The 23,638-nt window shown below is 45.7% G+C and overlaps 1 protein-coding gene across 13 annotated transcripts in view; it reads right to left on the bottom strand.

Annotated features, from left to right (window-relative positions):
- CACNA1C (calcium voltage-gated channel subunit alpha1 C) overlaps nt 1-23,638 on the bottom strand; it is a 662,670-nt gene that overhangs the window by 576,031 nt on the left and 63,001 nt on the right. For all 13 annotated transcript variants that reach the window (XM_047867044.1, XM_047867043.1, XM_047867040.1 and 10 more), the window contains exon 3: nt 22,431-22,536. In XM_047867044.1, the coding sequence (XP_047723000.1) occupies nt 22,431-22,536 (106 nt within the window). The remainder of the gene's footprint in view (nt 1-22,430; nt 22,537-23,638) is intronic.

Genomic DNA, 23,638 nt, shown 5'->3' on the forward strand with positions numbered 1-23,638 from the left:
TGTCCTAAGATGTATGTACGCTTTCTCTCCATTCTCCCTTCATCTCCCCTGTTCATGCAGTTAATCCTGAGCCTCATTTGATCTTTTCTCTCTCCACCACCACCCTTTCTGCCTTTTCTATCAATGACTGAGTTAATGGAAATTATCTAACACTTGTCATAAAGAGGCAACAAGTCCCTGGAAAGTACTTAGTAGATAATTTCGGTGAAGCCCCAATACCAGCAAAGCCAAATGTGTGCCTTGCCCATATTTAGCATTTCACTCCCCAAGACTGCCTGAAGAAGTTGTCAGTAAACCTCCCATTGTATTAACATCATCCAGAAACGTGCTGTCTGGGAAGCCTGGCCCTGCTAAAACAGCAGAATTTACCTCCACCTTCGACCTCTGCAGTACACTGTGTTCCTACCTTCCTTTCTCTCTGGTTGGTCCCATTGCTTGAAATTTAAACCTTCAATTCCTTTGAAGCTTCTGAAACACTAAGCAAGAGAATCTCAACATTTTGGGGGTTGCCACCCTATATCAGTGACTTGTTTTAATCTCTCTAGATGCCACCCTTTGTCCTTAAAGCCCTGGATTGTATAGATATAAAGATAGGGATAAGAACTGAGCAAGGAACAGAGATATGCCTTTCAGTGAAATTAATTTGCTTTGATCATTCAAGGGACTGAAGCGTTCTCAGGGGAGATTTGTCTGTCCTCTCTTTCATTTGCCCACAACTGGAAGGACTCAGGCTGCCCTTCTCCCTCTCTGTCCTCCTTCCCTCACACCTAGCCCTACCTGGGTGTCATTAGCCCTCCCTGGGTGTCATTAGCCCTCAGGCATTTATCTTGAATGCTGGAAAAATCACTGGCAAATCCCACAAAACCCCTTCTTTTTTTTTTTCACCTCATGAAAAATTTTTTTTAATATGAAATTTATTGTCACATTGGTTTCCATATAACACCCAGTGCTCATCCCAACAGGTGCCCTCCTCAATGCCTATCACCCACTTTCCCCTCCCTTCCACCCCCTATCAACCCTCAGTTTATTCTCAGTTTTTAAGAGTCTCCTATGCTTTGGCTCTCTCCCTCTCTAACCTCTTTTTTTTTCTTCCCCTCCCCCATGGTCTTCTGCTAAGTTTCTTAGGATCCATATAAGAGTGAAAACATATGGTATCTGTTTTCCTCTGTATGACTTATTTCACTTAGCATAACACTCTTCAGTTCCATCCACATTGCTACAAAAGGCCATATTTCATTCTTTCTCATTGCCAAGTAGTATTCCATTGTGTATATAAACCACAGTGTCTTTATCCATTCATCAGTTGATGGACATTTAGGCTCCTTCCATAATTTGGCTATTGTTGAGAGTGCTGCTATTAACATTGGGGTACGAGTGCCCCTATGCATCAGCACAAAACCCCTTCTATAAAGAAGAGAGGAAATGGTGCAGGGGGCTGCATGAGTTGGGTTTTAAGATGCTCTCCCCTTCTAGTAGGTAAACAAAATCAGGTATTGAGAATAGAAAGTAATCTCTTCAAGCTTGATGGGAAAACAGATAATTAAATGCTTCCAGATAAACAGAAACATGGGATGTCCTTTCAGATGGCTCTGCTTTTGTCTAAATCCTGCTCTTCCTTTAGGTCAGGAGCCACTGCTGCTCAGTCACCTTTCCCACTGACCTCAAACCTGGGGCTGCCTTCTCCTCTGGTTTCCTGCAGCACTTGGCATCTCCCTCATTTGGGCCCCAGAACAGGGAATGTACTATCTTTTTTCATGTGAGCATCCTGACTTCCCAACCAAATCACCACATACTGCCACTCAGTAAATATTGATTTTTTAACAATTATCATTGTTAATAAGATGAGAATGTTAATAAGTAAGAAGGTGATTCTGACTGATGCTGATGACAGCCACGTTGAGAGCCAACTCCCCAGTGAAACCTTCCCTGAGTATGATTAGACTGTTGGAGCCAGAAAGACCCAGAGAGATCCTCAAGCCCTCTCTGCCTTCTCTTAACTCTTCCATGATTCTCTAATTGGTTCTTGTCATCCAAATCTGAGCCTAAAGTCCCCCAGGGCAGGAACCAAACTCCTGCCTTTCTTTGCACTGCCCTGCCCCCCACAATCCAAAACACGCCTAGGATACCCAGCACCGTGACAATGCCCTCTCTCCTTTGTCACCACTCCTGGTGTGGAATTAGTAGGCACTCGATAATAAAAATAGCGATACTTTCCATTTGAATAATGTTGCACAATTTTTAAAGAGCTTTTAGACACATTATCTCTAATGAGGTAATGTTCGTCACAGAAAGCCTGTGAGTTAAGTAGTGCTAAGCAACAGATGGAAACTGAGGCTCAGAAAGGTTAAGCAACTTGCCCAAGGGCAGACAGCCCAGCTAGTATTTCTAGAGCAGGTCAGTCAGCACCTTCCTCTATGTTGCAGGGAAACATATATTCGACACTCAAAATGCCAGGATCCAACTGACGATCAGAATTCAGGCAAGAAAGACAAATGCCAGGAAAATCCACACCTTCCACCAAACCCCACACTTGGCAACACTTGACATTTACCATAACAGAGATTAATCTAGTGTTTTCCCCACAACGTTTTCTATAATTGAATGTCCCTTGCCCAGGCTTGGTGTATAAGAGATACTCAGAAATGCTAGCTGAACGAGTGAAGGATGAAAAATAAATGAACAAGCAAAACAAATGAAGAAACCTATGACAAGAATTGCATTGTTGCTGTAAATACAACCAAGAGTAGATTTCAAATCTTAAAAATTCACAAGTTTAAGAAAGGCTGATTTCAACATATAGAATTACAAATGTTTGAGATAAAACAGCTCTAACATAAGCAAAGACCCACAGAGTAAACAAAGAATTTTATTATTCAGTTCCAAAAGGCCAGACCTAAGAATACTACATTGAAGAAAAAGAAAAGAAAAACAATTATTCAGGCAGGAAACCCTCCTGACTCCAAAAGGGTAAAATGAATATAACATTTTTTTTGTACAAAAAAATCCACAAGCTTTACTAGAAATGGCTGGCTACTGGGAGAAAAAAATGACTTTGCCAACCCAGAATTTCAAATCGTCCTGATATGTAAGGAATGACAGCAGGTGGCATACAGAGGCTCAGTACCTTCCCACAGTGAAAACACCCCTTAAATGCAGATACTTTTTTGCATGCTAATTGAGTTTCCTGTTGAACAATCTCATAGTGTGGCCCTCCTGCCTCTGCTGTGGCTCCGTTTCTTCCCCTGGGGTATGTTTTCTTTAACTTCTGGAATCCTCTCCTTGTACCTTAGGATTTAGTTCAAGCAATCACGGTCTATTCCCCCAAGGAAATTTAGATTTCCCCTTCACTCTTCATCCCTCTAATTCAGCAGGTCTCAGGTTTTCTGATCGAGGAGCCACCTGAACAGTACAAAAATTCTACAATCTACCCTAAAACATCTTTTTAATCACAACTGAAGAGAAACATCATCTTTACAATGTAGCCCTCTTTTCAAAGCAATGAGGTGACTGTTAGTTCAGGCTTTGTTTTTTCAGTAGCTTAGGTAAATATTATTTTAAAGCAAATATAGTCACACCCAAACATAAACATAAATATTTTAGAGGCCAATTATAATTAAAAAATTAGTTATTTAATTAGATGCTGAGTAGGTACCTGTCTCCCTTAGATAGAACGATATCCCATGAGGCAGGAACTGTGTGTCTTAACTCCTGTTGTGTCTTATATACAGTAGGTGCTCAGTAAGTATTTGTTGATGAATGAATGCAGACCACCCCAAAAATGTTCTTAGACTGAACTTTGAGAAATCCATGTTTATATGTCAAAATTGTACTTGTTGCATGGAATTGTATCTCCTGTTTTTCTTACCTGGAATTCCTTCACTGCTACCACTGGCCTAGCCAATTCCTCCACCACCTTCCAGGTTTCACTCAAGCCCTGCCTCCAGCAAAACCTTTTCTACCACTCCAGTTCACACTAATCACTTCCTTTTTGGCCTTCTACTAATCAGAACATCAGAATCATATCAGAATCTTACAGATTAGTGCCTGATGTTTCCATATGTCTTACCTAACTCTGCATTCTCAATGCTTCGGTAGGGACGCTTACACCTCTTATGTGACCACACAGTGCTGACCTCAAGCAACAGAGTAGGGCTCTGGTAATCTTTGTTTGGATGAACCAGCTAACCTTGCCTACCATAGCTATTTTCTTTAAATACCACTAATACCAGTGATTATAAATTTATAGTCAAATATCTTTAGGCAACTTTAAAGTAAACTAAAGACACAATTAACAGCATGCAGATAGCATGTCCCACTGGATGATGGGGTGGAGGTGGGGAGGAAAGTCAGCAAAACTTAGGATAAGTATCACCTCTAGCATAAGTTGATCCCCTACCACAACCCAACAAGAGCCAGGAAATCCAATAGTAGTAGTCTTTCAACAAAGTCCTTTAAAATTCTCCCAAACAGCGCCTGGGTGGCTTGGTCGGTCCGATTTGGGCCACGGTCATGATCCCAAGGTTTGGGGGTTCAAGCCCCATGTCAGGCTCTGTGCTGACAGCTCAGAGCCTAGAGCCTGCTTCCAATTCTGTGTCTCCCTCACTCTCTGTCCCTCCCCTGCTCACACTCTCTCCCTCTCTCTCTCTCTCTCTCTCTCTCTCAAAAATAAACATTAAAAAAAAAATTAAAGTTCCTCCAAATATATAATTTGAGAGGGAGCAAGGGAGAATATCAAGTTTTTCTTGATCTGCCCCCTTTGTGATTAATTCCTAAAAATTGTTTTTGTGTACAGAATATGTCTGGTTTCCTCGCTTTGGAATGTGGACTTTGGTGCTATCAATGGCTTGTATCTTGTTGTAGTTAATGGAAGGAATTCATATGACATTAGACTGCAAAGGACTTTAGAGATCATCTCACCACTCCTACCTTACAGATGAGACTCGGCCAGCAGAGGCCAGTTGCCAAAGCTGCAGGGGACAGTCCAAGAGCATGGACTCTGGGTTCTTGCTCTCCAGGTGCAATCACCCAGGCAAATCGTCCACTTTTCCAGCCTGTTTGCTTCTCTGTCATAGGGGATAACAATATCTCCACCTCCTATGGTTGCTGGAGGCTGAATGAGGTGATGCATGTAAGGCACAAAGCTATGGCATTAGAAGTACTCATAAACACCAGGTATCACCTCCAAGGGCACACAGCCAGGTGGTGGTTATGCCAGGACTAGACCAGGGACCACCCAGCTCAGTGCTCTCTCCCCTGTGTCTGAGTCTCATGTCAACCTCCCCAAATGATGGAAAGGAATAGACACCTCTCTAACATTACCCCTCCAAATATTTGGACAGGCTTCTGGTCAAGCTAATCTCATATAGACTGGGTTACTATGACTCACACAAGGCTGACCTCTGCCCTGGGGCTGCCATCAAAGGAAATGAGTGAAGTTCTGAATGTAGGCTGCCCATACTCTCCTTCCAGATAGGTGGGATATACAGATATACATAAAATGAAACCATCCAGAGTGCTGTCTCCATGCTCCTCTTCCCCTGACAGCAAAAGGCTGCAGAGGCCAGATGCCCTAGGGAGGCTCCAAATCCTCTCCAGCCACCAAGGAGCAGAAGGGTTTGTATACCACCCAATGGGCTGGCCAGAAGGGCTCCCCTCATGAATCAGGGTGTAGAGAGCTTGACAGGTTACCAAAGGCTGGATCACTGAGACCACAATGTACGGAAGAGTCAGGAAAACTGCCTCCAGAGGTACCTGGCCTCCATATCACTGATGAATTCTGACAGGAGCCATTGACATATTTCTGTAACTCCCACCTTTTCCTCCTCTTGGTGAGACCTACACAGGCCCACTGGCAACACATACATCACTTTTGGAATGACAAAGTGAATGCAGAAATGTTCACCTTTCTCTGTTGACCTCCTATCACCCTTCTGGATGCTTCCTGCTCCTTTGCAGACCTTCACAAGCTAAAAGGACCTGCCAACCCAACATTCAGAGCAACCCCCTCAGCATGGCCCAGATGAGGCAGCTCCTCCCATCTGACAGCTGGCATGCCTCCTCACCTTCCTCACTGTGCACCAGCCACTCCCACCACACACACCTGTGAGTCTTCCCTGCTCCAGGTCCATCTGCAGACTTTTCCCACAGGCCTCTAGTGTCCCTTTCTTCCCATCACCACCTCTCAGCTCCAGTACCCATCCTCAGAGACCTTCCCTGCCTCCCACCCCCACCCCCATTGCTCTCTGCCTCCAGAGCCTCTTCTACTTTCTTCATGGTACTACTGTCAATGCTGTGAAATTTTCTTGCTTATTAATTTGCCTTGTTGTTTACTGACTGATATCATAGAACATAAGCTCTTTGAGGGCAGAGACCTCATCTGTATGCACACTTTGTATTTCCAGCACCTAGCTGGTACACAGCAGACAGCCAATACACATTTATTGAATGAATGTGTGAATGACTATACTGACACCAAGTCAAATGGTCTAGCAACCAGGCAAAGACTCCAAATGTGCAAAATGTAAAAGGACCATCTATACATAATCCTCTTTGGGGCGCCTAAGTGGCTCAGTTGGTTAAGTGCCTGACTCTTGATACTGTCTCAGGTTGTAATCTCACAGTTGTGGGATCAAGCCCCATGTCGGGCTCTGTGCTGACAGCGTGGAGCCTGCTTGGGATTCATATTCTCTCTCTCTCTCTCTCTCTCTCTCTCTCTCTCTCTTTCTCTCTCTCTCTCTCTCCCTCCCTCCCTCCCTCTCTGCTCCTCCCCCCTCCACTCTCTCTCTCAAAATAAATAAACTTATAATCCTCTCCTGGATGATGAAAAATGTACAAACAGAGGTCAGAGAGGCAAAGTTACTTGCCAAAGATCATCCAGCTAGTGAGGAGCAGAGAAAGGTCTGGAATGACAGGATGGTGCTATTTCAGTCACACTCCACCTCTCCAGTACCCTTTCCTCCAGCAAGTTCTCTCACTCACATACCCACTCAGTTATTTATTCAGCAAATACTCAGTGAGTACATTCTATGCTTTAAGAATGGTCCTTGGAGCAAAGTCCAAATCAAGAGTGCTGGGAGCCCCTTATCTACAATCACAAAGAAATTTCTGGTGGCAGTTAAAGGACCCTCTTGCTGATCCTCTCCGGGGATCATTCCACAAATCATCCACCTTCTATGACTGGTCCCAGAGTGAATTCAGGACTGTCCCCGTCCCAGGAGAGAGATTCTCTGGTTACAGGATGGGTCTTCTGCTAGAAACACGATGACACACAGACAGAAAACAGAGAGGGAGGGACAGCACTTTGAAGGGTGTGGAACAAGCTGGCTGAGTTGCCACGTGTCCACCAAGAGCTCCTCCCCTCTGTCTGGACTGAACTTTGGCAAAGATAAGTCACTGCTGAGGCCTCTGCCAAACTGGCTTCAAATGGCCCTGAGTGCCAGGGAAGAGGAGGAGGACCAGCCCAAGCCTTCCCTGGTCGGTCAGGATGCACTGGGAACCAGTGGGGAAGCCAGGGCCCTCTCTGCGGCCCCTTGGGAGGCCTCTTCCTTCCCACTCACTGGCACCAGGAGGGGCTAAGGAGGCATCAGGACTGGGCCTACTGTAACCTGGAGAGCTGCCCTACCCACAGACCTCCAATTATGATACAGTCAGAATTTTCCCTTCCCTTGGGGCACACATCTGACACCAGTGGGCCAAGGAGGCAAGAGAGGGAAGACAGGAGCAGGTCTTGAGCTACAGGACTGAGTTAAGGTCTCAGACCTTTGGGGTGGAAGGGACCTCTGCTGCCACCCAAGCTGCCGTCTGTCAGGCAACTCTGCTGTCACAGGGGCACCACGAGCTTACCCTTGCCAGCACACACACACACCCTAGGCACACTGTTCCCTAAAGTGAAGCAATGCCTATAACAGACCAGCCAGGCACTCAGCAGATACATATTAAGCTCCTACAGTATTCAGGCACTATGCTGGATACCATATGGACATGATCCCGGCTTGCACAGAGCTTACTGTTAGTGAGTGTTGTGGGTTGAATTGTGTCCCCTGGTACCTGTGAACATGACTCTATTTGGAAACAGGGTCTTTACAAACAGAATCAAGTTAAGATAAAGTTACACTGGATTAAGGTGGGCCCTAATCCCATGGCTGGTATCCTTATAAGAGGAGGGAAATCTGGACACAAAGAGACAGATACCTGGAGAAGGAGGCCATGTGAAGGTGGAGACAGAGACTGGAGTGAGATGTCTAGAAGCCAACACATGGCAAACATTAATGACAACATCAGAAGCGAGGACAGAGGCATGCTACAGATTCTTGCTCAGAGTGCCTGGAGGGGACCAATGCTGATGACCCCTTGATTATGGACTTCTGGCCTCCTGAACTGTGAGAGAAAAAAATTCTGTTGTCTTAAGCCACTAAATTTGTGGCAATTTTTTACAGCAGCCCTACCAACTGAACACTGTGAGATACACATACAAATAAACAGGAGATTAACAGTGCTTAGATAAGAGACACATCCCCCCTTATCTGCAGGGAGACACTCCAAGACCCCCAGTGGATGCCTAAAACCACAGAGAGTACCAAGCTCCATAGATCGTAGGTTTTTCCCTATACATACATACTTACGATAAAATTTAATTTACAAATTAGGCACAATAAGCAATTAATAACAAAAACTAATAATGAAATGGAACAATTACAATATACAGTAATAGGTTATGTGAATGTGGTCTCTCTGCCTCAAAATATCTTACTGGGCTGTACTCACCCTTCTTGTGATGACGTGAGATGATAAAATGCCTGTGTGGTGACATGAAGGGAAATGAATTACATAGGCATTGCGATACAGTGCTAGGCTACTGCTGGCCTTCTGACGTTACATCAGAAGGAGGATCATCTGTTCCTGACCTTGGTTGACTGTAGTAGGTAACTGAAACCGCAGAAAGCAAAACCATGCATAAGGCTACTGAATCTAGAAAATGTTATGGAGCTGTGAAAGAGAAGAGAAAGCTTCCTACAAAAAGTGACTTCCAATCGGAGCCTTGAGGATACATAAAAGTCAGCCAGAGAAACAAGTGCATAAAGTGGAGGTATCTGGGCTGAGACATCAAGGACCAGCTGCATTTAGCCAGGCAAAGCAGAGGAACAACAATGTGAGCAGAAGCCCCTCAGTGAAGGGGCAGAGACCGGCTCAAGCCCAGCAATGCCAGGTGTAAGTGTGGGAGGGAACTGAGGGTTTTCTACTGCTGCATGACAAATGACCACAAACTTAGTGGCTTGAAACAAAATGCATTTGACAGCTCACAGTGCTGTTGGTTGGACACAGAGGGGCCAGGTTCTCTGCTCAGGATGAAATCAGGGCAGTGACAGACAGGGGAGTCCTCTTGCAAGTTCATTCACACTGTTGGCAGAATTTCATTCTTTGATGGCCATCAGATCAGGTCACTCTCAGTTCCTAGAGGTCATGCTCAGATGCTTGCTACAGGGTCCCTCCTTCATGAAAACCAACAACAGAAAATATCCCACACATCAAACCCTCCTGTACTCTGAATCTTTTCATCAGGAAGGGCCCAGTCACCAAACTAGATTAGACCTCCGTCCTTCCATTTTTGCCCATTTCTTAAAGCCACTATGTGGGATAGCATGCCCCACCACAGTCATGCTCTCCTGTCCTAATCACAGGACAGCCCCACAATCATGGGGACAGGACTGACTGTGCAAGGCTACAGGGCACTGGGAGTCATCCCAGAATTCAGCCACCAAGTAAGCTAGCAAAGTGGGCCTGTGGCAGCCTGCAGACTAAGATGACACATGTTCCTGTGCCTTTCCCTTTGGCATCTACTTCTTCTCCAACCCTGCCAGCTGCCACAACTCAAACCCAACTGCATTTGACCTGTGAACATAGCCCAGCTCTCAAGCAGACTAGCCACTGCCGTTGCCTGCACAACCAGAATCCACCCACAAGCACAGGTGGCTCTGAGGTCCGTGCTCTCTGAGCCTGTGAAGACCTAACCTGACCACAAATCCCACAGCACTGTGGTCCAATCTGCAGAAGACCCGATTCAGCTCACAAGGTCCCCTCCTGGACATCTGTTCTTATTCTCAATGTCTGACCCAGTCCCTAAGGACTTGAAGGCACTAGAGAGAGAGCCCTTCCCAGGCCATATTGCTGATGATGTGTCCTGGAGCACAGAAACTCCAGTGTTCTCCTGTCATCTCTGCCCTGTATTTTGGAAGGCTTTACAAGTTGTAGGACGGTGCTGAAGGAACTACTCGCCTGCCACACTCACCTGTGCCCAAGTTAAACTAGCCCCAAAGAGCAAACACAACGAGCACCCAGTGAGCTCCCCAGCAAGGGGCTCCCTACATGTAGGGTGAGGGGTTCCAGGCCCCAGCCCAGTCAAGGATATGACGGCTGTCCCCTCGCTTGGCTTTCCCAGGCTCCAACAGCCCAGCTGCACTCAGCACAAACAGGTTATGGCCACACCGCTCACAATCCATCTTGGAAAGGTCAGGAACTAAATTTGGAACTTGGCTTTTTAGTTCTTTTGCATCTCTAAGTTATCTTGAGAGGAGGCTAAAGGAAAAGGTTCACAGAGGAACATACCAGAAAAAAGGGAGTAAATGTATCAGAGACCGACTATATCTGACTAGTTTTAATAACAATAGTTACTGTGATAATGCAGCTACGTTTATATGGCACTTTGCATTTTACAGAGCATTTATATACATCCTCTCATTTGAATCTGCTGTGACTCTGTGAGGTACAAGCTATTACCTATGTCACTACCAAGAAATCTAAAGGCCAGGGAAATAAAGTGATAAGGCCATACCACTAGTTGGCGGCCAAATGGGAGCTAGACCCCAGGTCAGTGACTCCAAACTTGGGGCTCTCTCACCGTCATCACACTACCAGGTTTAGGCTGTGGCTTTATGTTTACCCATCTCCCAAGGGGCCTGGAGTGTTCAGGTGTATCCCATGAAGCCACACCCATGAAAGGGATGTGGCTCTCATCTGAGATTGGGTGCCCTTGAGGTCCCCTACATCTGATTCTGCTGGCCCAGTCACTAGACTATACTGACCAGGGTCCCAAAAGAGCTCCTCATTCAAATGCAGGCCCTTCTAGCCCTCTAGAACGCTTCCCCAAACAATCCCCAAGACTGCTCAAGGGACTGACTCGGTCCCCAAGAAGGCTCATTCAGGTTTTAAGCTTGTGTCAGGAAGTCAGGCTGATTCTGGGTCCTCTGCTCCAACCTGAGGTTCTCATCTATTTAGGAGGAGGCTTGAAGGCCTACTTGGTTAAAGGTCTCAGCTAATGTGCCTCAGGGATCCTTGAAAGAATTCGGGTCTCATAGCCAGTCTTTTGCTCAGGCAGCAATGGACACAAATGAGTTTCTCCTCACCCACCTCCCACACTTACCAAATGGCACCAACCAGGGGTGCTATGCCCTTAAGACTTTCACAAACACATACAGCCTGAGGCGCTTATTCCCTACATTCATTGTCCCTCCTCCTCTGACAACCCTTGGTAAAGAGATCATCATATAGGAGCACCTGGGTGGCTCAATCGGTTAGGCGTCTCTTGGTTTCGGCTCAGATCATGATCTCACTGTCTGTGGGTTTAAGCCCCGCATCAGGCTCTGTGCAGCACAGAGCCTGCTTGGGACTCTCTCTCTCTCTCTCTCTCTCTCTCTCTCTCTCTCTCTCTGTACCTCCCCTGCTTGCTTTCTCTTTCTCTCTCTCAAAATAAATAAATAAACATTTAAAATAAAAGATCATCACATATGTTATAGGTGTTCTAGTTGAGCCCCCAGTAATTAAAAGGAGCATATTATGGGCAAAACACCTCTCCCTTATCCACCTTAGGGAAGCCAAAGGGCACAGCAGTTAAGGGCACTGATTAAGGATCCACACTCCTGGGGCAAGCTAGTTCATTTCTCTGTGTCTCATTTCCCTGATCTTTAAAATGGGATGATTATAATCATAATAATAGAGGTCTCATGGAGTTATTGAGAGGACTAAATGAGTTAACACTGTAACATACATACAGCAGTGGCAGCAATGGAAGTGTGGCTACATGAGTGTGGATGGTGCTATTATTATTCTTATTAGTTGAAAGGCACTAATCCAACAACTTCAATCATACAGAAATCAGTAAGAACAAAGGGAATAAAGAGGAAAAAAGGCTTCTGAGAAGCCAAAATCAATTGTATAAAATCCACAAATTAAAGCTAATGCAGTCCTAAATCAGAATCTATTTACTCTTACTTTGTACATAACTATAATGGATGTGGGTATCCAGTTTCCACACTCCCAGGAGAGAGGGAACAGCACACTGAAAGGGCTGGTACGGGGGCAAGAGACACCCCAACAGGGATGGTGTATGAAAATGATGCCCAAAGACCCTCTCAGGTCACAGTGTTCTGGGGTCATTTGGAGTTTCCTTCACTCTCTCAATGGTTTTACGGTATTACAGAAGTTTTAATAATTGAAGTTTCCAGTGACTGTACAGTCCCAGAAAAAGGATGGGAGTATTTTGAGAATTTTCTTTTAAAGATCCAGGGATTTGTATTTTATATTCCAGAAAGACTTTCTTCAAATATACTTAAGTTAAAAGGAGTTTGATACATGAAAGGGGTTCCATTACCCAGAGTGTGAATCCATATGAAACATTTTCCCCTCAAAATGAATACAGATGGATAAAAATGAAGCAAGAGGTGTCAACATGCTTAGACTTCAAAGCATCATCTCCTCTCACCCCATCCTCTGGCAAATGCAGAGCAGACAACGCTTCCTCCTCTGAAATATTTAGTGAGGAAACACTGAGTCAAACAATTGCCCCAGGCACCCGAGGGTTTAAGACAGAGTAAGCACAACTCTATCAGGGAACTTGCCATCCCATCGGAAATGCCAAGTCCCTGACCCGGCCACCATGTGGGCTTTGCTGGCCTCCTTTGCTGCACTGGCCTTGCAGTGTGCCCCATCCTGCTCCCTGCTCTGTCCTTTCTCCCAATGGCATCCATCCTTGGGTGAGGGTTTTCTCCTGCATGTGGTTTTAAACCACTGAGTTACTTGATTGAGTACAGCATTCACCATGGGGTGTTCCAAGGGACACCACTCCTCAAACTGTCTGTAGTTTGGGATGGTTTGGGAAAGTCCAGGGAGCCTAAAGTCACCTTAACTCACAGGGAGGCTGCTGTAGCACAATGGTTAAGAACACACACGCAGGTAACTGCCTGTGTCCACACAACTGTCTACAAAACAGTCTTCACTTCGCAGCTACACTTCAAGGCACAAATTATTTCCATTCTCAGAGCTTGTGTCCTCATCGGTAAAATGGGATAATAACTAGGGTTTTTAAGATTCTTAAATGCATTAAAATACTCAAAGCACTAAATAGCGACTTGTTATCATGTTAAGGACTCCAAGAAGTCTCACAACAAATTAATTTAACTTCAGTTCTCTCAGCATTTACCAAATTTATTCTGAAACAGAACCAAGTTTGTTTTTTTAAATACCTGTTAATACTGCTACAGAGTGCTTAATATTTGAAACATTTTCACACCTACTTCATTCTATGCTCACAGCAACCCTACATACTCCAGAGAACAGAGCAAAGAGCCCAGGCAATGCTCTCATACAGTCCTGAGTTCAAATTACAACTCTGCCACTCACTCGCCAAGTCACTTTATGTCTCTGAGATACTATTTCCTCATCTGAAATAAAGGGATACTCCCTGGCAGGGTTCATTCATTCGCCGGACAAATATTTATCAAGAGCCTGACATATGCCAGTTCCCGCGCAAGGCGCTGGGGATAGAGCAGCAAACAAAAGGGAAAAATTCTCTACCCTCAAGTAAAGAAGTAAATAGATATTATAATTTATTGCTGTGGGGATTAGGAATAGTGTTTGCAAAGCATTGGCACCTGGTGATCACTCAATAAGGGCGATTATTATGACTAAGCAGGTTTTATTACTCCCACTCGCCGGAAGAGACACAAATAGGAAGGTTAAGTGGCTGACCTAAGGCCATGCAGTTCAGATCTCTCTTCCCAGGTCAATTCCTGCAACCCTGGCTCCAGAATAGCTTTTAAGACATACCCATGCCCAGGTCCCACCCTGACCAATCAATGAGCGCCTCAGAGGAAGCACGGTATCGTGCTCATTCTCTCATCCAAAGACAGACTATACACTGCTGCCTCCCCCCAACCCTGCTCCCTCTCACCACACAGCACAGAGACGATTCACATACGATGCAGAAGCTATGTGGCTTATTACCTGCAATTATCTATTGGTGTATTTTACAACCCTAGTATTTCTGCAAAGTGTGTAAGTCTGGGGCATTAAGATGACACATACAAGGTAGCAATAACAAATTGCATTTTGTTGAAGCATGAAAGTCTCACTCTTAGACAAACCTGATGATACAAGAAATCACAGCTCACTGCAGAGAGATTAGGGGCCCCCTGAACTGGCATTTTTATTCACTTCTCAAATAGAAGCTCTGACTTGGGGCCACCCAGGTCTCGGAGAGCCTGGTGGGCAGGTCCTGGACTCATCTCAGAACTTGTGGCCTAAATGCAAGACCCTGCAGAGTGCCTTCAGCCCAGCCTGCCTGGGGATTGTGGAAACCTCCACTCTACAGTGCTCAGGCACACCCCGGCTCCCGAAGCTATGACTGGGAAGAGACAGACACAGGGTTGTTCCAGGCACAAGACACCTGTGGGGGTGGGGGATAGGGTCCCCCACAGGCCACCCAGGGCTCTCCCTTCAGGGCTTGTCTTTCACCATGAATGCATCTCCACTCTCCTCCCTGTGCAGTAGACGATGAGGCTGAGGCATGTGCAGACACACGTCCATCTTGCCAGATTAGAGTTGCTAGAAACGAGGGCTTTTGGGTGTCCTCTCTCGCCCTTCTGAAACAAAAGCTAGCCTGAAGTGCCACTGATCCTGACTTACCCCAAGGAACCAGATGGAGGGGATGGCTTTCAGCCTCTGGTTTTGAGTTCTAAAGGACAACACCCATTTGCTGTGCCAAGGCATTGTTCTAAGCACTTCTCATACATTAACTCATTTAACCCTCGCGGCCAGCCTATGACGCCAACTCTCATCATTGTCCCAACTTTACAGGAGGAAGTGAGGAAATCTGACATTCCAACCTTTTTCCTAATGTGGCTCAAGTACCTCTCACAAACCCATCCCCCTGAGCTCACTCTAGTGAGCAATGGAGATGGCAAGCCCAGCCCCAAAACAACTCCTTTTCTGGCCTCTCCGCCTCCGCAGAGAGCCTGGCTCTTGCTCCAGAAAGTACACAGCACTGTTCTTTGCACAAGGTCAAATGCCAAATATATTCTCTTAATATTTCAACCCAAGCCAAATCTTTGTGGACTTCAGGGTTTGAGAGAACTGGGAGTTTTCCACACACAATGAGTTCACCCCACTCGCTGAGGTTATTCAACAGACACCCTACAATACACCTACTGGGTAACAGCTATTGGTGGAACAGGTTTACAGCTGCTATATTATAAATGATGTACTGCATAGCAGGTGGTATTGCCAGTAACAAGACTGTGAATAACTCAGAGAGAAATGTCGTGTCATGGGCCAGTTCGGTTTCATTATCCTTTACTAACATGAGGAAAAGATAACAAAGATGATGGATTTGGGTGCAAAAGTATATGTTAGGTGGAACATAAAACAGACTTTTCTTTAAATAATGAGAGAAAGAGCCAAAAAAAATTCTGTACCGGAATACTTTTCATCTCTTGGAAAGAGAAGAAAGCAAAGTGCTAGAAAAATAAGTGGGGGTTATATTAAGGAGACAGGAGAAAGGAGAGGATGACGGAGGATGTATGGAAGGGAAAACCATAAGCGCAGATGTGAGTCTGCCAGGGTGTGTGAAAGGAAGACTCTGCTAATTCTGTGACAGCACCAGCGTGCTTCGTTAAACAGTCTGTTCTTGAACCCAACAGAGTGGGAAACCTCTCAGCAGCCAACGTGTCCCAGAGAGGGCTGTCAGGAGGGCGAGCTTCAGGAGGGTCCACCCTATGATGACAAGCTCAGAGGCCAGTCCCCAGTCCCCCACACCAGGTCACAGAGGAGGGGGGATGACTGTGGACAAGACTCTGGGGCCCACTCCAGACATGGAATGGGAGTCTCTGGGGCAGGGCCTGGGAGTCTGCATGCTAACCAGTTCTCCATAGGATCCTCACCCACCGAGGTCCGAAAACCACTGCTGTTGCCATCATCCCTCCTTTGCTTTTCTCAGAGCAGGACTCTGAAATAGCAGCTCCTTATTTAAAATATAGGACCACACCATGAAAGTACTGGGGGAATTCTCGAGCTTCATCTTAGGGGAACCTACGTGATTGAGGGACCATGTTCTGGCACGACACTGAAGCTCAATAAACAGTCATTATGCACCTACTATCTCAGGGCCTGGGGGAGACTACAGATGCCAGCCTACGTCCTCTCCTCTTATGCTGGGCCTTGAGCTCAGCTTCCCCCGCAAAGCAGGCCAGTCCTCCTAGGATTCCTGGACTGCCAGAAAGACAAGCCTGAGCCAGCAACCAGTCTCTCTTCTATGTTTGTAAACTTTCTGACCTTTGCTTCTAAAACTCTACTCTCTCTGGTTTCCCTCCTACCTCACAGGCCGAATCTTTGTCATACCCTCTGGGGCTCCCCTCCCTCTGTCCACCTCATGGCTGCAGCCTGGGAGTCCAGGGTCCAGCCTGAAATGCTCCAAATCACGCCCATGGCTTCTCCTACCATCTATGCCCTCACTCCTCCCTCTTCAGCCCCAACTGCCTCCTGAGCCTCTAACCAGTATCTACTACCTGTTGGACATCTCCATGTGCGTGTTCCATGAGCTTCTCACTTAACAAAGCTCAGACTGCATCCCTCAGTCCCTTCCCCTTAAATGTGAAGTCCTCCTGGCTAAAGGCACATCACCATCCCAGGACTCTGCTCTCTGCTTCATCTACAATATCCAATTGGTCACAAGTCTGGGGAGGCTTACCTTCTAAATCGACCACCCTCCTTTCTATCCCTATTGTCACTATCATCTGGACTTCTGCAGTTTCTTTTTTTCTTTACAAATAGTGAAGTCTCTATCCAAGCCATTTTCCTTATACTTTCTCAAAAAGAAAAAAAGAAAGCACACTTTCTCAAAAAGACTCCCAGACCCAGTCCTCTGCTGCTCTTAAAATCTTCAGGATCTTCCCATCACCTGCAGTTAAGTTCAACTGCTGGCATGGGCCAGGAAGACCCCCTCTCCTGGCTCTTCTCATTCACTTGAAACTCTAGTTATAAAGGGAACAGCCACAGGGCCTTTGCACATGTGTACACCTCAGCCTGAAATGCCTCTTTTGGTGCTCGCTTTGGCAGCACATAAACTGCCTCTTTTGGCCTGGAAATCACCTCTTATTGGGAGAGGCAACTCAAATATGCCCTCCCATGTGAAGCCTTCCCTCTTCTCTTCCCAATAGCAAAACAAATCATTGCTTCCTCCCTGACACTTTGAGCCCCTATAAGACCTTTCACGATTTGCAAACATCTGTACATGTTTATCTTTCCTGTCTGCCTCTTGAAATATCCCAAACACTGTGCCTGGCTCTGGGCATGGATGTTTGTCAAATGACTGAAGGAGCATAAGATGGACCCATAGAAGGAGGTTCTGGAGGTAGAATACAAGGCAAAAGGCTATTGCAATAGTCTAGGCAAAAGGCCACAATGGCCCAGGCTGGAATGCTGACAATGGCATGAGGGTAACAACACCACCACTGCCCAGCATAGAGCCCTCACTATGGCACTCTTCTAAGAACCTTACCCATCTTGTCTCATTAATACTCACAGCAATTCGCAAGGTAGATACTGTGATTATGCTCTTCCCACTTTACAGACAAAGAAACAAAGTCACAGGAAGTTTACACAAATGACTTCGAAAATAGAAAGGAAGCTAAATTGGAGATATTGTCAATAGAAATCCCATTTCTGGAAGTCTGCTCAGATGAACACAGTGAGGGGAAGAAGGCATTCAGGATGACTCCGTGTGACATCAAGGTCAGTCCGTAGAGCCAGTGACCAGGCTAAGAGCAAAGGTCAGGAGCAACATTCCTGCATGGTTTCTTTTGTTTTCTTTTTTGAGACTGGTTGTGTGATGAGAGCGAGGATAAATCCTATCTGGACTTGTTTGTCTGAAGTGTCTGCAAGACATCCTGGCACATGTCACTGTGTGCCAAGACCATACCTGGCATTTCATGATCACCGTCGGCCTTATTCTTCCCCACAACCCGGCGAGGGAGCATTACTTGCATTTTACAGGCTAGGGAACTGAGGTTCAGAAAGACTAAAATAAACAACTCCACATTAAGATCCAGATTAAGATACAAAGTGGTAAGGCCAAGACATGAACCCATATCAGGCCAACTCAAAGTTTACTCCATCCAAAAAGCCAGTAGCTCCCAAATCTGACTGATCATTAGCTCCCCAATCCTACCCATGAGGGATTTTCCAAATGCATATTCCCAGACCATGCCCCAGAACTACTCAATCTGAATCAGATCTACCAAAGCACTGGAATCTTTCAGTTTAAGCTCTCCAGGTGTTTGTAATAATCAAGCCAGTTTCAGGAATCACTGCACTGGTCTATGGGCCTCTCTAATGTAGGAAATCCTAGCCCGGGCTTTAGAAAAGAGCTGAGAGCTGGATACATAAGTCTAGGAACAGCATAAAACAGCTAGACAGGGAACATGAAATTGTGGAAGTAGCTGGGCTCACCAAAGGGAGAGCACAAAAAGAGGAAATAAGACAGGCCAGAACACAGACCGGTAAAAGTCCCCATAGAAGACAAGAAGCTAGAAGCAGGAAAAAAAAAGTAAGACATAGGAGGGGACTTGATAGTAACTATGTCCCAAAGCCAAGGGACAAAAGAGTTTTGCAAAGGGGCACCTCACAACATAAGATGCTGTGGAGAGAAAGGGGAAGAAGAGGGCCCAAATCACAACACTCATATGCATTATATCCAGGGAGCAGAATAATAGCCTGGTGTACAAGCCAGTGTGGGTTTGGCTTGGTTGTTTGTTTTAGGGGTTTTCTAATACCCCTTGGCCGTCGTGCACTCCTCCCATTAAGTTGATGGCCTGCACTCTCCCAGGGAAGGTATGACACAGTGGAATGCAGGGAACAGGAGTCATACCATGGCTTCAGAGTTCAAAGAGTATAGGTCAGGCCACTGAGAACCATATAGAAGACTACAGGAGGCATCTGCTGGGCAACCTTGCCCCAAACAAAGACCCCAAGATGGCAAACCTGGAAGTATCAGCAAGGAAACAAAAATAAGTGAGGCCCTGGGGTGTGTCCTTGAAAAGGCCTTGAAATCTTCACTGTGTCCCCATTCCTGCAGCCCCAGCACGGCCACAAGAGATCCAGAGCTACAGATCAAGAGACCCCATGCTGGAGAATAAGGGACCACACTGCCTGCAGGGATCAAAGACCAAGGCCCTTCCAAGAGGGACAAGGCCTCTTCAATGGTGTGGACTGACCACACAAGAGCAGTGTGTCCCCTTGGCTCCATAATGCAGTGGCCCTAAGCTACAACTACAGGGAAGGGGCTGAGAGCACTTACAGGAATGAGCTTTATGCCACAGGCCAAATGGAGTCACAAATCAGACAGGATGTTCAGTTATAGGAAAGCAAAAACAAGTTGCATTTCTTTCCCTCCTGAGTTTGCCAACTGAGATCCATATCTTTTACTTTCCAGAGATAGAGATGGGAGACAGAGAGCATGGAGCTGAAGAAAGAGCAAAAGCAAACTGGCAGAAGTGGCAAATGCAAGCTCTTGCTAAAAAAAAATTAAAATTAAAAAATTATATATATATATATATATATATATATATATATATATACACACACACATACACATACATATATATAAGTTCAGGAATGGAGCAGAATTAGAGAAGTGTGTGCATGTGTATGTGTCTATGTGTTTATGTGTCTATGTATGTATATGTGCATGTATGTGTGTGTGTATCTGTGGGTATATGTCTATGTGTATGTCTACTGTGTGCATCTGTATGTCTGTGTGTGTGTACGTCTGTGTATGTGTCTACATGTCTGTGTAATATACCTGCACATATGTCTGTGTCTGTGTATACATCTGTGTGTATGTCTGTGTGTGTCTATGTATGTATATGTCTCTGTATGTGTGTCTGTGTCCATGTGCGTGTCTGTGTCTATATGTGTATGTCTCTGTGTGTTTGTGTGTGTATCTATGTGTCTATCTGTGTGTGTTTGTATTTGGGATAAAGGAAATGCTAGCATGCTTCCTTCATTTGGTAAGTCACTGCCCAAGCCATGGCTTGAAAGAGGTGGGAATTGATCTAGCACGTAGAAGCCCCTTTTCAACTCTTCACACTTTGCTCTGCAACCCCCCCAAACTCCTAGTGTAATGTCACTGACAAATTTCACTGGCTGTCCCCATCACCCCTTTCCCTCCACCTATCTAACCTCCCCTTCATTTGCAAGGTATAAAAGAGCAACAAGCAGCTGATGTTGGGAAGCATTGAAAGCCCTGGGTTTCCATGCTGGTATTATTCTTTCTTATAAAAACAGCTTTATTGAGGTATAATTTACATACCATAAAAATCACCCATTGTTAAATATATGACTCAATGATTTTTAGTACAGTTATACAGCTGTGCAACCATACTACCATCCCACTTTAGAACACCTCCATCACTCTGGTGTGATTTTAAAACTCCACTGTCCCTCCAGCAGTCTCTGCACTCAGCGACCTCCACCCCAGCTCCAGGGTTAAGTCCAACACAACCCCTCCCCTCATTGTCCTGCCAGCCCCTCTTTTCCCATGCAGCCAGCCCAGGCTTCCCTCTCTGTGCTTCTAATCCCCCCAGGGAGCTCGACAGGAGGGGCTGGGGCATAAAATAAACACAAACTCTCTAGCCACTTTCCCCACTGCTTTTGCCTAGAGTACACCCAAAGCTTCACTGGCTTCAGAATAAGACACAGATTCTTTTTTTTTTTTTTTCTTAAATTGCTAAGCTGCAGGGGTTTCGGGTGGGCTGTGGTGGGGGGAGGGAGGTGGACACAGAGACAAGTATAACTGATGGAAGATGCTCCAGCTTTTCCAAGGGCCGTTTGGGAGACACTCCTGCTTGTATTTATTCTGACACAGTAAAGATTTCTTGCCTGTTAAGAGACAAGGTCACGCCTCAGAAGGCCGCATGGACTGCTAATGCTCTGCCTGCCTGCTGACTCTGGCCATGTCATCACTCGGAGCTCACTGGCCAGCTAGGGAACCTGTCCCCAACACGTAGCCCAAGCCAAGCCACAAGACGCAGCAGCCCGGCTCACACCATAACATCTTACCCAATATGGAGCTGGGGCCAATCGTCAGAACTGGGGAAAACAGGGGAGAAGTTTCAAATGTGCATCAGATCTATTTGCTGAAGAGGCCAAAGAAAATGTCAAAGGTTAAAAAGCAAAAGAATTACACCCATGATACCATCAGCAGCCAGCAACAACAGAAAGGAGAATTCTGTAACCCTCCTGCTTCTTTTCAAAACGATCTCATCAGACAGCCCAATCTCGCTAATTAGAGGAAGGTGCTGATGAGGGGAAAAGATGCACTTGGTGGGAATCACAGGAAAAGTTATGGTGTCTCTGCGGGGGGAGGGGGAGAGAGGCAGGATCTTCCTACTGCCTGCAGCAGAGGCATCCTGGAGTGCCCTGATTTTGCCAACTGCATTCCAGAACTCTTTTCCTCCCATGCCCAGACAGAGCAAAGGCCTCTGTAATGACTTCACGCTCAGCCAAAAGTAAACACACTCTGCGCTTTTTCCATGGACAAATTCTAACCCCAAATTGCCAGCACTGGCCTCCCAACAATCCAAATGGAAAGCCGCCTTTCCCAAGAAAATAAAACCCTTTCAACTAAATAATACATCTTGGCTGCAAAAGGAAACTTTCCTAAAAGCTTCCTAGAAATTACTTCTCGTGCAGTGATACTACAGATCACCTGAGCAAACCCTACCAATGGGACACAGTCACTTAAAATAAGTAACAAATGATCCAAGATGAAAGCTTGCGCCTGCAAACACCTGCACGTGCAACTTATGCAGCACATTTTGTAGCCCTCAACACACACACATACACACACACACACACACACACACACACACAGAGCACACATCTCACCACCACCTAATTGGAATATTTTTTCTGAAAACAGGCTGTGATAAGACAGGTGCTGATTTGAATAGACAGCAATAGCACTTGAGATCTGAGCGCAGCAGCACTTTTGCGCATGTCAAACACACATGTCACTTCTCCCCACATTCCACCTTGAATCCATGTGATCCAAGCTCAGCCCTGCACCAAGGGAGAAAAGCAGAGACTTGGGATGGTGGACTTACCAGGTTGGAATTGGTGGCATTGGAGTCATCTTCTGGAAAGGGAATATAGATCGCTAAGGCCACACAATTGGCAAAAATAGTCAGTAAAATAATTATTTCAAATGGTCTGAGGAAGGGAGTTAAGGAAGTCAAGGCCACGGAAGGCATAAGTGAAACAAACATACACATATATATTTTAAAATGAATCAAAGATTCATAAGAATTTTGTTTGAACAATACATTCCAAGCCCCTTGTATTCTGAGAAGAAACATATGCCTTTTAAAGTGCTTCTAATGGGTCCCCGCCAAAATTTTTCCTAATATGTCAAAAGCAGTGGAGGCCAGTCGCGTGCCAGAGTAAACACACATTTCTAAAAACTTTTTTCTTCTTCTTTTATTTATTTAGATTGCACTGGACTTCATTTTCCCTCATGTGTGCTCGGGGGTGCTTTTACAGAGCAGTGCCTGCTCCAGTTGGGACAGGCTGTCCCCTAGACACCTCTTTTCCCGTGGCTTCCACGCTGCCACCCAGGGACTCAAGCTATGGTTGGGAGAGGTGAGATAGTAGATTTAAGGCAGACTTGACTTCAAGATTTTTCATTGAAATTTGGAGATTCAGATCTTTTAATCTGAAGTTTAGAGTGTTTTTTCCCCTTTCTACTTTATCTTCTGACACCTTCCACAGAACCTGAAGATGGCTGGGGGCTCTGGACCCTCAAGAGCACAGCAGCATGTATACTGTGCATTTAGGGCAGGACAGCCATCTTTGCTCCAAGACACAGCTCCACATGGAATACCTTACCTCTCTTTAGTCTGTGGAGGCCTTGCCTTCAGTGGGCAAGGCTGACATCTAGATCTTCATGACTTTTCCGTTGGCGTGTGCTGGGATCTAGAGGGACAAGCTGGTTCACTCACCAATGGCAGTGCACTTGGTGAAGTTCTTGTACCAGATTTCTTTATCAAAATTCCAGAAAGAACACATTCTCAAGAAAAAAATGACCTAATATGATAAGGGTCCTTCTACCCTGCACCCACAAATGAAGGCCAGAAAGGGGAAACTTCAGAGGAATGCCAGTTTATGCTCTTCCAGCCCCATCTCCCCCCACCCCCATAACACTGCCAGGTTTCCAGGCTTGCCCATGGGACCTAACAGGAAGAGGAAGGGAAAGAGGATGGGAATCCTGGAAGAAGGGACCAACTTCCTCTCCCAGGGAAACCTGTACTCACAA

Source organism: Prionailurus viverrinus, chromosome B4 (genome assembly GCF_022837055.1).
Source record: "Prionailurus viverrinus isolate Anna chromosome B4, UM_Priviv_1.0, whole genome shotgun sequence".
Taxonomy (NCBI): domain Eukaryota; kingdom Metazoa; phylum Chordata; class Mammalia; order Carnivora; family Felidae; genus Prionailurus; species Prionailurus viverrinus.